At 37.3% G+C, this 14,329-nt stretch overlaps 2 protein-coding genes across 2 annotated transcripts in view; one reads left to right on the top strand and one right to left on the bottom strand.

Annotated features, from left to right (window-relative positions):
* Positions 1 to 11,097: 11,097 nt before the first annotated feature.
* LOC113332713 (pentatricopeptide repeat-containing protein At1g09900-like) lies at positions 11,098 to 13,429 on the top strand. Its single transcript, XM_026579228.1, has one exon. The coding sequence runs from the start codon at positions 11,380 to 11,382 to the stop codon at positions 13,165 to 13,167; it is 1,788 nt and encodes a 595-aa protein (XP_026435013.1). The 5' UTR covers positions 11,098 to 11,379; the 3' UTR covers positions 13,168 to 13,429.
* Positions 13,430 to 13,530: 101 nt separating this feature from the next.
* The window catches only part of LOC113332712 (nodulation receptor kinase-like), a 6,204-nt gene continuing 5,405 nt past the window's right edge, over positions 13,531 to 14,329 (bottom strand). The window contains exon 13 of the mRNA XM_026579227.1: positions 13,531 to 14,061. Within this exon, the coding sequence (XP_026435012.1) occupies positions 13,714 to 14,061 (348 nt within the window). The 3' untranslated portion in view covers positions 13,531 to 13,713. The remainder of the gene's footprint in view (positions 14,062 to 14,329) is intronic.

Genomic DNA, 14,329 nt, shown 5'->3' with positions numbered 1-14,329 from the left:
AAAAAAAAAAAAAAAAATCAAATATTTATCAATTCCATTCTCTCTTGTTCCAAAAATAAAAGAGAGGAGTCAATGTAAATAAGAGTCATCTTTTGTGTTTTATTGTAATAAGCAGGAAGGGTGCATGCCATTGATGTACAACGCGAGTGATTGTGAAATACCTCCTACTCATTCACAATTCTCGTAAAGTCCGGACAGCTAGCTAGATTTCGACCTCGGTTCTTAGCCTGAGAAACTATCTCTTGGTGATTAGTAGTCATAACTTCAGATCTTTCTTTACACATGTGTAGATACACTTTACACTCTTATCACATGTCTTTTTTTGTTATCAGTGCTAGGATTGTGCCTTTGATAGCTAGATTGACATCTCCATTTTGCTGTGAGCTTAAACTGTCTTGTACATGTCACATTTGATGGAATATGAGCTTATATTTTGACCTAGAACTTTGTAGGTACGTTCTAAGCAAACCTTCACGAGACTTCACTCGTCCACTAGGGACACTTAGTGGTTTAAAAGGCTTAGTGCATACGCTAAATGCATTCGAGAGACCAGCGACAGTGGTATAGGTAGGATTTCCTTAGTTTTGTTTTACTTGAGGACAAGTAAAATTCAGGTTTGGGGGTATTTGATGAGTGCTAAAAAGTGAATATTTCTATATATTTTTCTTGGCATTTAACTCATCTTTTGTGCATTAATTCTACATTTTATCCCATATTCTGTATTTTCTTTGTTTTCAAGAATAAATATTTTTATTAATTAATTTTGCATTTTTAGGTAATAAATAAAGTTTGGATGAATAGCGGAGCGGAAAAGAGCAGAAAAGCGGTGAAAAGCCGGGAGGAATTACACAAGGAAGCCGCGAAGAATGTTGTGCACAAGATCAAAAGGCTAGAAGTGGGCTTGAAGAGGAAGAATTGTTCTTAAAGAAGATATGGGCTTGGCATACCCAAGGCCCAAAACCATCACCCAAATCCATTTCATATATCCATGCCCGTTTCCCTTTATAGCCGTCAGATTTGATCATCTCAGCATCTTACGGTCGCAGCATCGCCAGTCATCAAAGTCTGAAGCTCCTGTCTAACACTACAGCACCTAACTCCATCTTGAGCCGTCAGTTTCGTTGTACTTCCGCATCCAACGGTCGCTCCTCGCTTCCTTCTGTCTCGCCGTTAGATCGATCCATCATCTTCGCATCCAACGTCTCATCCTCGCTGTTCATCAACAATTGCTAAACCCGCCTAACACCCAAGTATCGAACACCTATACCCTTCAGCCAAACACACCTTACCCAAATTCTCATCTTCCTCCTTCGAGCAGTCGAGCTCTGCTCCTGCCAACTCCACCATGTCCGCCACCACCACTGCTGTACCACCAAACGCCACTCCTTCACACCGTACACCACCACCAACTCCACTATAATCATTCCCCCCATATTCTAGCCATCTATCCTACCAATTTCTTTTCTTTTCTTTCTCAGAAAACCCTAGGAAAGAAATTGGTACAATAGCTAGGGCTAGAGAAGAAATAGAAGCATGGGAATGGAACAGAGGACCAAGGAGAAGAATGGGTCGAAGAAAAACTCGTCAAATCACATCAATATGGGTAAGAATTACCAAACCCTAAATTTTCTGATTTGGGGGAATTTATTAAAGAACCCTAATTTTCTGTTAGGGAGAGCATTAGAAAAGATATGGGTCTGTTTTGTACTGTCAAATTAGGTAGAAATAATTTACCTAATTTCTGTTTAAATTAGGGATGTTTTTGGGGAAGAACCCTAATTTTGTAATTTGGGGGAAAACCCAAATTGGGTCTGTGGGTATAAATAGAAGGGACTGTTGTGTTGTGTAGGGTATGCTGGAATAGCCAGTGTCCAGAACTTTGATGTTCTGTATATGTTCCACTCATGGTATTCACTGTGCAATGTTCATGTGTTTAATTCCTTTCCCTGTTTTATTGTCCTGTTGATGTTGTTGTTAATGTGATGTTTTGGGCGAACTGGATTAGCCAGTCTCTCCAATTTTTGTGTTGTTCCTGTTAATCATGTGTTGTTCCATCTGTTTTCTCATGTTCTCATTAGCTGAGGCTCAGATGAAGCTTTAGTGGACTGTTAGGTAGTGGAATGTTAGGTTAGAAGCCTTAGTGCACTGAATTGATTGAGCAATGGGAGAAATCAGTGCTCACTAGTGCTTGTGATTGATTGTACTGTCAAAAGACAGTCAATACTAGGAGCACATCAGTTGAGCAAGCTGATTATCTTGCTATTCCCTTTTTGTATGCTTAGGATCTTAAGTTGGCCTTAACTGTCACTTAGTTCCATTAGGGATTCAACCTAGAACTACACTATCTGGCTAGGTCACAAGGTGGATTCATAACCTAGTTGTGTTTTTTCTCTGTTTTGTATATGTAGTTTTGCTCCCCTGCATTGCCCTTGGCTTAGGCCTTGGTTCTTTCTCTTTGCTTCATTTCCATTGCCATCCTCACTGCCATTTTCACCATTTCCTTTGCTTTTCTTCACTATCACTCTCCACTGCCACTGTCACATGTTTTGTGTTTTGTATTTGTATCTGTTTTCTTGTGTTTATTGTTTTATCATCCATTGTCTCATTATTTCACTACCATCTTCATTGCTTTGTAAATATCACAGCTTCACTGCCACTATTTGCTCTTTCTTCTCATTTGTTTCTCCTGTTCTTGATACTGCATTCATTACCTTGTTTTACAAAAGCCCATTGTAATCTGTTTAAAGCTCAAAAGCCTAGTTCACTGCCAGGCTCAAAAACCCAAGCCCAGTTCACAATTGAACTGTTGAGCCCAAGTTCACAGTTCATTCCAAAATCATTCAAAGGCCCAAGGCCTAAAGCACTTCATCATTACAAACAAACCCACTAAACCCAAAGCACAATTAGAAGCCCAATAGCAATTTAGAGCCCAAATAGCTAGAAAACTCCAAAACACTCCCAGTCTCTGTGGATCGACCCGTACTTGCACGAGCTACAACTGACGACCGTGCACTTGCGGTATTACTGTAGGCCCGCGTTTTTATTGCGCTTAATATTTACACATCTCCGGGCCCACCATGGTTCCATCCCCATATTTGGAGGGATGGGAATTTCTTCAGTTAACACAATCGCTTCCCATACATTTTCTAAAGTAGTATTAAGTCTGGGGAGTTTCACATCTTCGAATACTAGTGCATTTGGCCTTCGTTCTCCGAATCTTTTATTTTGGTTATTTCTTCGTTGATCTCCTGAGTTGTTGCCTTGCTGTTCATATCTTCTTTGTAGATCGATCAATTATTGGTCTTCACTCGACACAACCACTAGCTTAGATTGATTTGCATTTGAAGGTTCTCCTTTTTCATACTTTGAGTCACTCTTCACCGCATGTGCCACTCATGGAAAAAGATGCGAAGAACCTTCTTTTGACGGAATTTGTGTCTCATTAGCTTCCTTTTGATTCTCCTCTAGCGCTATATACTCTTCTTGGTACTCCCTCAACTCATTCATCCCCAACGAGTTTCGAATTATGAATATTTGAGTATGTAGGAGATCAGTCGGGATTAGGGCATTCACGAAAGCTAAAATAAAATTATTTTCAGCTACCCTTCCTGTGAGTTCACTATAAACAGTCCTCCATCTCGTCATTAAAACTGCGCAGACTTTCGTTGGGTCTTCGCCTTAAGTTAAACAAGGTTTAGATTCCCGGCCTCAAAAGGTTGTTGCTTATATAAGTTGTTAGGAATATCCTATGAAAATCTCTGAACGGAGAAATGGACCCTTCTGGTAATCCATCAAACCAAGCCAATGCCTCTCCTGTCAGACTGGCGGGAAAGCATTTGCACATCACTGCATCACTTCGCCCCCGCTACATCAACGAGAGAATGTACTGCTTCAGGTGTTACACCGCATTTTCTGTCCCGCTGGATATGCTTCCGAAGGTTGGAAATACACATCTCGCAGGAATCCTAGCATGCAATATTTCATAAGTGAATGGTGATTTATCAGCCTCTTCTATCGCTTCTGCTAATTGCACCCGTCCTCCTGTACGTGAATTACTTATCAGCGTCCTCATGTCTCGCAATTCATTTAGAACTACTTGATTCAAATTTCTTCCGCCTTTCTCAGGTACATTTTTTCTTTCTTCTTCGTATATTCTTTCTTCTTCGCGTCTTTTTTCTTCTTCGAATATTCGTCTATGATCTTCCCATCTTGTTTCTTCCAGTGCTCGCCTCAACTCTCTTTCTTCGTTATTGTCTTTTCGACGTCTACTTCTTCGTTCTCTTCTTTCTTCGTCTCCGTTATCTTAGTGTATATCATCCCTCAAGCATAAATGCCTCCTTGATGATGAGCTTGTTCTCGTCCTTGAGTCTGAATCTCCAGCTCGTGAGTCATTGGTTGTTCTTTCTTCGTTCAGCTGACGGTTTTCCTGCATCAAAGTGGTGTTCTGTCTTGCGAGTCTTGTTCGTTGCTCCACCAGATCTCTCTCTCTCTCTCTCTCTCTCTCTCCTGACGAAGTGTTTCCCCCAATTGCTCCAATGTCATATTGTCTTCATCGACATTTTCCTCCCTTTCCTCATGAACTTGTTTTTCTCCCACAACAATTTATGTATCGCTAGTATGGACTGATCCTTCCCGGAATTTGTTTCCATTTGGATCTCCGTTTTGTTGCTGAATTCTACCACACCTTCCTCCTGTAGCTGAAGTTTATCCTACCTCCATTCATCCTCTTCTTGCTTCTAAATGTTTACTTTTTCTTGCTGTTCTTATGTGTTTTGCTCTATTTGGTCCTCTTGCCATTAGACAACTTCAACTGATGCTTTCAAATCAACTCTTAATTCACTATATTGTTTATAGATCTCAACTAATAAAGTTAACTTTGCTATGAACCCTAGAATGAACTTTCCTTTGAAAATCAAAATAAATTTCTCAAGACAACTCAAAGACTATGTTGTTTTCAGATCTCGAACATGAATGAATTTCTAAGACTCATGAAACCATATTTTATGTTCAGCTAAAAGATGAATAACTTATTAAAATATTTCAACAACAAAACCCAAGAACAACTCCAACTTATTTTCTATATCTCAGGTGAGAGTAAACTCTCAATCCAACTCCCTTGTTTCTAGCGCCAAAATGTAAGTGCTGGAAATTCAACAGGACATCCAAAGGATAAATTACTCAAACTCTAATACATGTTTAAGAGATTCAAATCAGAGTTCTTCTTATTATGAAATAAAATGATTATGATGATGATGATAATACAAGTATACAAACTCACAAGAACCCTAACTTACTTTCTCTCAACATAACCTCTCTGGGTACAAATTTTCTAACCTCCTTCACAATCATCTAAGGTCTCTGTTTATAGGCAAACTAAATAGTGGAGTACATCTCATTTTTACTTCGTGGATAGTCACACAATCTACGTGATTCTACTTTTTTGCTTCCCCTGATCCATTTTCAATGAAGTTTTCCCTCTCTTTCGCCGATAACCCCGGTGACTTATCGGTACAGCTGTTTTGATTTCTTGTTCAATAATTCATCTTCGTCAAGAACTATCATTCACTTCGCTTCGCAACCTCTTCTTCGCTGAATGTTTCTTCATTAAGTTGTCTTTATCTCGTTTACTGATTGTTTCGAGGCACTCTTCTTTGCTATTTATTTCGCAGATCTATTTTCACGAGAGAATTTTCGTACTTCGCAGATCCAATTTTCATAAAAGTAGCTCTGACAGTTTGATTTGACTTATCACTGACATTTATCCTCGAAGATGGTTAAAAGATCTTTTGATGAGATTTACTCGTCCATTTCGTGCCATCTCGTTCGACCACGTGGCGAGTAGGTTTTCTGTACCTACAAGCATCAAATTTGATCTCATCATAATACATGCGCCAAAGATTACCTTCATGGGAATTATTGTACCTATATGCTTGGATGGTGGTGTTTGCCAGATTTGTAGCTTGTTAAACTTTACTTTATTATTTCATAACATGGTTTAGAGCCTTTCTCTAATAATATGTTGTAGTATTGTCACTTGGTGATGCTCATAATGGGGTAGTATAGTGGTAGACATTATGATTGTAGTTTGTACAGTGTCATGGTGGGTGTGATGCTTTTGACATGCAATAGTTGTGCGTCAGGGTTGGATATGCTGTGGTTTATGTCGTAACCCCGAGGGATTAGATCCTTGCTGAGTATGGATCTTGACCCATATAGGCGAGACAACAGGATGCAACCTCAAGGGTATAAGCTCTCTTTAGAACATCTATGCTTTCACAAAAACTTCTGAGCAAGGATTACTTCTTTTTTGTTATTTTTATTTCATCCATTGGTTTTTTTTCCGTTATTACTGGACTGTACTTATCTTCTGACATATTTCTTCGTGTTAATGGAAACTTTCTCTACTATGGTGATTCTTTCATGTCATTTCTGGTTTGTTTTCTGATTTATATTGTTGCAATAATTTTTAAAGTTGAAGCTTATGCAACACCTAACATTCACGTCTTTTCTAATCTATATGTTGTGGGATCATCTGTTACTACTTAATAGATCAAAGTCAACATGTCAAATTAACACTCAAGTGTTCAACGTGTCAAATTAACACTCAAAGCGTGTAAGAGAAATGGATTCCCGAATATCTTGTTTTAGTTCCCACTTACCACTGATATAGAGATGCATTGATAGTTATTGGATACACATAAGTTAAGCACTTCAACTTCTCCAGAAGTAAAAACATTTCTTTAGATAAGATTAATTTTTTTTACCTAGATTCTAGAAGTTACTCTCAAATTTTATACCCAAACTACATTCTAACATTTTTATTTCCAGAAGCGAACAAACTACGACATTTTTTAAGTGGTATCCAAACAGGATACTTAGGCTTATTCCTATGCATATGTCAAAAAGCTGGTTTTGCCACTTTAGCACCCATTATAGGTATGCCAAAGTGCCGTACATATCTGTCTATATGTCAAATATAATATTTAGGCATACGTGACAGATTTTCCAGCGAGCGATAGAGTGTCCATCGCTAAATGGTTAGCGATGGTAAAAATAATGTTTGTTGGTCATTCCAGGGCCAGCGATAGTCATGATGTCGCTAGTTGGTCTGATCATCGCTCATCAGTTCCTCATCCAACGGCTACAATCCCCCCCTCCTATTAATACCCAATTTCAAACTCATTTCAACTCACACCAGAATTGTGAAATCTCTTTAGAATTTTTCAATCTCTCAATCTTCTTCTAATCAACAAGTACCTCACTATACAATTCTTCTCCATCAACACCAAATTCTTCACCATTTTTAGCAGATCCATAAAATTCTTCACCCGATACCCCAAAAAACCCAAATGTCAACTTAGTTCTCGGTAATGATGATGGTAAGAGAAAACTTCTATGGAGAAATAATGCAAGACTGGTTAGAAAATTAGTTCATGAAGAAGTAAGTTCCGATGGATTTAACATGGCGGAGTTTATGGAACATTAGAAGACCGACGAGAAGCAAAGAGCAGTTGATAGGAAATTTCAAAATAGTGAGAGTAAGAAAAGTAGCCTATCTAAAGAAAATTTGTGAATGACTATGACAAGCATAATATTCTTCAAGCTGACACTTCAATTATGAACCCCCAGCAAAAACATTTGTGGCAAATCTAATTTGACAGGATTCAAGCACGGATTGAACAACGGGATGGATTTAATAACAACCAACTTGGTGGTGATGCTGATGAGGATGAGTTCTATGTAGTAGAACCTCTTAATAATTGACTTATTAATTTAAGTTCTAATTTGAAGTGTTGTATTTTTATTTGATATGTTGTTATTTCATTCTACTTAATATTAGTTTGAAATGAAAAGTTGATTAATTTGAAATGTTGTTGCAATCTACTTAAACAAGTTTCGCTCATTAACTTAAACTAATCAACTTAATCTCAGGACTATAAAATACATAACTTAATAATTAAACCAAAATACATAACTTAATAATTAAACTAAAATACATAACGTAATAATTACGTCCACCCGCTCTTCCATACTCTGCCCAAAGATTCACTCTTTAATCTTCTCTTAAATTGTCATACAAATTCTGGTTTTGAATGTAACCAGTCATTTGAGCATAATTTCTTGCAGGCACGCCTCTTTGTGGTTAAATCATAAGAAGACCAAAAAAAAGCGTGTCATACCCAACAATCATAAGAAGCAACAACTTCAAGGATAACGGTTGGATTTGGATAATGACCCTTATATTGACCAGTCCAATAAACAGGGCATCCTTTCCTTTACCAATGCATACAATCAAGACTACCTAGCATTCCTGGGAATCCCCATTCCTGATTCTACCTCAATATTTGTCTAACATCTTTCTCGGTTGGTTTTCGTAAATATGTTGGACCAAAATGATAAATCGTTACTTCACAAAACAATGAAATGTAAGTGAATGAAGTTTTTTTTACCTATACGAAGGTACTCATCATTCGCATCCGCTGGTCTGCCATAACCTAGAATCCCTAAACCCGAAGTAACTTTTGTTCAGGACTATAACCTCTAATATTCAGTGCATCAAACTGATAATTAAATTGTGGTTCTACTCGACAAATATCTTCAATAATATTTTTCCCTAGATGCCAAAGCATGTAGAATCGATCTTGAAAATTTTAATCAGAGTACACACAATTGGGAAGAAAATAATCGTGCATTATCTTCTGGTGGTAGAATTCCCTCCCTCGATACGTATATCTTCTTGAGAATACTTCTTTTGGCTCTGGAACTCTAGGTATTTGGCCTAAATGTACGAGCATCAAAGTGACGATTAGTTTATTATCTTCAGCTTCATGTCGTCAAGTTCTTGCAACCTCTTCTGATGCATTTCTTGTTGTAATCTAAACCGATTCATAATAACATTCCTCTCTTCATTGGATCTCGCCATTGATGATTATGAAATTTAAAATTGCGGATACAAATACAGAAATTGGTAAAATATACGTAGAAGTAGGTGTGAGTGATTTGAAGAAATATGTGGGCGTATATATAGAAAAAAAGGGGGGAAACAGCCGTTGAGCGATATAGTATCAAACGAGCGATAAAATGAAAATTGAGCGATGCAATCTACTACGCCATCTATATTCACATTATCACCATCGATTTAATGAATTTCGTTCACTAGAAACTCTGTCGCTTAGTGGTTTTCCCATAGTGACACAACTCGTTTGCCATGTTACCTGGTATGTCAAACAAGTTTTTTTACCCATGCGCATAGGATTAGGGGTGAGCATGGGCCGGTATAGGCCGGATTTTACCTCATCAACATCCAATCCAATCTATTACGGATTTTAAATTCGGCATCCGCATCCAATCCAACATCCAACGGATTTGCATCCAATGGATGCACGGATGAGCGGATTGGGTATGGATAATCCAATGGATTTGATTTGGTTAAAATTTATAATGAAGAAATAAAACGAATATAGATGACTTCTTATAAAACCTACACATTATATATATATATATATATATATATATATATATATACAAATATAAAAGTGTCATGGACAACATTCCAAGTAAACACTTTAAGAATTCCTAAATTATCTACGTATATTCTAAAAAATTATATAAATGTTCTTAATCTAACGGATATGGATGTCCAACGGATTTTCAAGGTTGCATCCGGGCTCAGTCCGTATTCCATTGGATTTCAAAAATTTCATCTACATCCAACCCATTGACGAATGGTCCGTGTATCAATCCGTAAAAATACGGTTGGTTCCGATTAAATCCGCGGATAATGGGCCATATGCTCACCCCTAATAGGAATAGGCCTTGAGAAGTAAGAAATAACATCCTCTAACTTCTAATTTCTACAAGCAAAACGAAACCTATTTTGAGGCATACTGAATTTTTTTGAGGCATACTAAATAATGCCAAAATAGGGCCACTAAATAAAAAACAGCATCACCCCTTATCCACCCTTTTTGATAATGGCATAACTACCCTTACATAATTGGTGTTAATGATTATGATTAGATTTGATTAGCTATGAATTTTAAGGATTGATTAAAAATTAAATTATTAGTGGTGAATTAGTAGATAAATCAAATTTATGTGAGAGAGTTGGAATTTTGAGGGTAAGAAGAAGAAGTGAAAAAAAAACTTGGGTTTTGAATTTTGAGATTTTAGTGATTAGAAGTGATCAAAATGTGTGATTTAAATCATAAGTGTCTATACGAGGTTTAATTTCTTTTTATAAGTTGAATCTGTCAAAAATTGAATTTTTAAAACCCAGATCTACTGACCAGATGAACAGTTCGGCTGATAACTTTTCAGCCGAACCTAGGTATATTTTCAAAAAACTGAGGTTCGGCTGAAAAGTTATCAGCCGAACTTCACTCTGTAACTGACGAATTTTGGTTCGGCTGATTCGAACAAAATCTAGCAAAGTCGCATTCGCCGAACATAGTGTTTCTCTAAATCATACACTAGGTTCGGCTCAAAATTGATACTCCAAGATCAGCCGAACTGATCTTCTGAAAACCTAATTTCATCTTTGAAATCATATTCTATCGATCAAACAAAATAAAATCAATCAAAAACAAGATGGGTTTGTTACACATACATTCTAAAATACATCTAAGAGCAATTGAGATTTGGATTTCGCACTCCAACATTGCTAACTTCGATTCGTGTTTGCTTTGCTTGATCAATTTCTTGCTTGAATTAGAGTCTAAGATGTTTGAGTTTAAAGTTTATTTTGATTTTTGATTTTAGATTTTTGAGGATAAGGACACTCTAGTAATTTAAACTGTTTAAGGATATATAGGTAATTGCACTACCTTTAGACACCCCTTATAAATCCATCCTAAATGGTATAATATAATGAATGAGTATGTCCCAAAGAAAATGAGTATGCCTCAAAACAGGTTTCAGCAAAAAAAATCAGAAACTAGGTTGGGAACAAACACTCTCTATAGATCGCCCCATTTCTACCCCATTTAGATCAGCCCATTTTTAAAAAAATAATAACCCGATCCGATGCATTCACTGGCATCCAGCATCCCTAGCCCCTTCATGAAATTTGGGCAACACACAGCATTGGATAAGAAACGGAGGCAACCCCTCTCTAAACCCTTTCTCTCTCACTTCCTCATAGAAACAGAGCCTCCATGGCTGCCCATTCTTCCATAACTCTCCTCACCATTACAGAGTAAGCTCTCTCTCTTATACTCTCTATAACCATTGACTATTTTGGTTTCATTTATTCATTTTCTTAGATATCCCTCTTTTCCTCCATCTCCCCTGTAGTTCATTTTGTTTCTCCTCAGCAATTAAGAAAATTTAGTACAACAAAGTGTTTAATTCTGTTTCAGTATAGAAAAAAGGAAAACTATGGACTCAGTTTTACCTATAGAACAAACTTATGTAGGCTTTTCATCAGTTAACAACTGTGTCCATAAAGATACCTTCAGGGTTAGCTCTCTAGGGTTTAATAATGCTTGTTTTTGTGTTTTATCTTCTGATTGTGATGTGAGAAAATCTAATTACCCTTCTAGAAAGTACAGAAGAAACCCTAACCCTGTTTTAGCAATGTATGGTTCTAATGGGAAGTTACCAACACCAAGTAACACTCATTTGAGTGATAATGGTCATTCGAATTCCATGTATTCGAAGAATAGTTATGAAGATTTTCAAAGTAATAATCATCTTCGTAGATTAGTAAGAAATGGAGAATTAGAGGAAGGATTAGTGTTTCTTGAGAATATGGTTTCTCATGGAGATATACCTGATATTATCCCATGTACAAGTTTGATTCGAGGGTTTTGTAGGGTTGGTAAAACTAAGAAGGCGACGAGGGTTTTAGAAATTCTTGAGAATTCAGGGGCTATTCCAGATGTTATAACTTATAATGTGTTGATTAGTGGGTACTGCAAATTGGGTGAAATTGATAACGCATTGAATGTTTTGGATCGGATGAGTGTCCCTCCGGATGTTGTTACTTATAATACGATATTGAGAAGTTTATGTGATAGTGGCAAGTTGAGACAAGCTATGGAAGTGCTAGATCTTCAGCTGCAGAAGGAATGTTACCCTGACGTAATTACATATACGATTTTGATTGAAGCGACTTGTAGAGAGAGCGGGGTTGGACAAGCTATGAAACTCATTGATGAAATGAGGAGTAAAGGTTGTAAACCTGATGTCGTTACTTATAATGTTCTCATCAATGGGATCTGCAAGGAAGGAAGGTTGGATGAAGCTATCAAGTTCTTAAATAACATGCCATCCTATGGTTGTCAACCTAATGTCATCACCCATAATATAATTCTTCGGAGTATGTGTAGTACTGGAAGATGGATGGATGCAGAGAAACTCCTGTCAGATATGCTGCGAAAAGGATGTTCTCCCAGTGTTGTTACGTTCAATATTCTTATTAATTTCTTGTGCAGGAAGGGTTTATTAGGTCGGGCCATCAATATATTAGACAAAATGCCTGAACATGGTTGCACTCCAAATTCACTAAGTTATAATCCATTGTTGCATGGGTTCTGCAAAGAAAAGAAAATGGATCGAGCAATCGAATATTTGGATATAATGGTTTCTAGAGGGTGTTATCCTGATATTGTGACTTATAATACGCTGCTTACGGCTTTGTGCAAGGATGGGAAGGTAGAAGTTGCAGTTGAGTTACTTAACCAACTAGGTAGTAAAGGTTGTGCCCCAGTGTTGATAACATATAATACAGTTATTGATGGGCTGTCAAAGATGGGAAACACAGAACGTGCATTGGAGCTTTTGGAGGAGATGATGGAAAAAGGTTTGCAACCAGATATTATCACGTATTCTTCACTAGTGGCTGGGCTTAGTAGAGAAGGGAAGGTTGATGAATCAATTAAGTTTTTTCATGATTTGGAAGGAATAGGAATCCGACCAAATGCAATCACGTACAATTCTGTAATGTTAGGGCTTTGCAAGGCACGTCAGACTGTTCGAGCTATAGATTTTTTGGCTTATATGGTGTCTAAGGGATGTAAACCTACTGAAGCTACTTATACTATTCTCATTGAAGGTATTGCTTATGAAGGTTATGCTAATGAAGCCTTGGAGTTACTGAATGAGTTGTGCAGAAGAGGTGTTGTTAAGAGAAGCTCTGCACAGAATGTTGCAGTCAAAATGTAGGGATTTCCAAGTTAACTTTATATTTATGTATGGCATAATTTTTCTTTGTTCTTTTGTTTTATACTGCCTGGTTGAACAAGTATTGGCATGTAACTTGGTAGCTCCCCTTTTCCCTGTTCTGACAAGGAAAGTCCTGGATCAATTTTGATAGAATGAACTACTTTGTGAACTTGTACTCAATTTTCTGTCAAGATTCAGGAGTGTATTTCTAATTGAATCATTCTGATTTTGAATAAAAATGTACATATTGTTTTTCTTTCAAGTGCAACTTTGACCTTGTTAACACGGTTTCTTTATGTGGGGGTTCTCTAAGGTGAAGTCCCAGCTCCCTAGAACAAATGATAAATTACAAAATTAAAGAACGGCAGCAAAACCTGTTTCAGCTGTAGATTTAAAAACGATTTATATAGTTTCTCTGGCAGTATAGCTCAGTAATTTACTATTTCTGCAAGTCATAATGAGATCCACCTGCCTAAGTTTACATGTCAATGAAGTTGAGTGTATTACACAAATATTAGCTTTGTATGCTCACTTTAAACCTATCTACTACCTTGGCTCTGGAGGAGCCAAAGCTTGTGAGGTGATAGGGGATGGTTCTGTTGTAGATGGAGTAGTGGGAGCAGGAAGGACAATCTTCTTGTCTGCAAAAGACCATCGATGAGATCCCCCAAAGCTGTCAATGGACTTCATGTATTCAGATGCATTAATCTCTATAATTAGGGCATCCTCTAGCTCACGTGTGATAACTGACATGCATGGTCGGTAAGCAGATAAGGGCTCAAGACAAGTTATTGCAACTTCAACCACCCTCCACATTGCTTCTGCATTATACCCTGCTTTTATACTTGGATCCACCAAATCTTCTATTTTTGATTCCTGGACTAATGGTTTTGCCTGCATGTTTACACAGTGCAGGTTTATTTTGTGAGGATATTGTTATCACCATGCGGATTCTTTGCAGAAAATCAGCTCGTCTTAAACCTTTTAACCTTCTAAAGATATGTATCACTGTAAACTGTCTGAGATAACTTTTGATGGGATTAAATATCTTTTGGAACATGAGCTTTTACATGTTTGATCTTCATGAAAAAAATCATCCTTTGAGCAACCATTTAGATCCTCCAGGTGGTACAACAGTGGGGGATGCAGATGCTGACTTCAC

This window comes from Papaver somniferum, unplaced genomic scaffold, assembly GCF_003573695.1.
Source record: "Papaver somniferum cultivar HN1 unplaced genomic scaffold, ASM357369v1 unplaced-scaffold_132, whole genome shotgun sequence".
Classification (NCBI taxonomy): domain Eukaryota; kingdom Viridiplantae; phylum Streptophyta; class Magnoliopsida; order Ranunculales; family Papaveraceae; genus Papaver; species Papaver somniferum.
Note: the sequence above shows the minus strand (reverse complement) of the source record. Positions and strands in the feature narration are given on the sequence as shown.

Coding starts and splice junctions, on each gene's coding strand:
- LOC113332713 (XM_026579228.1), top strand. CDS start 11,380: ATGGACTCAGTTTTACCTATAGAACAAACTTATGTAGGCTTTTCATCA.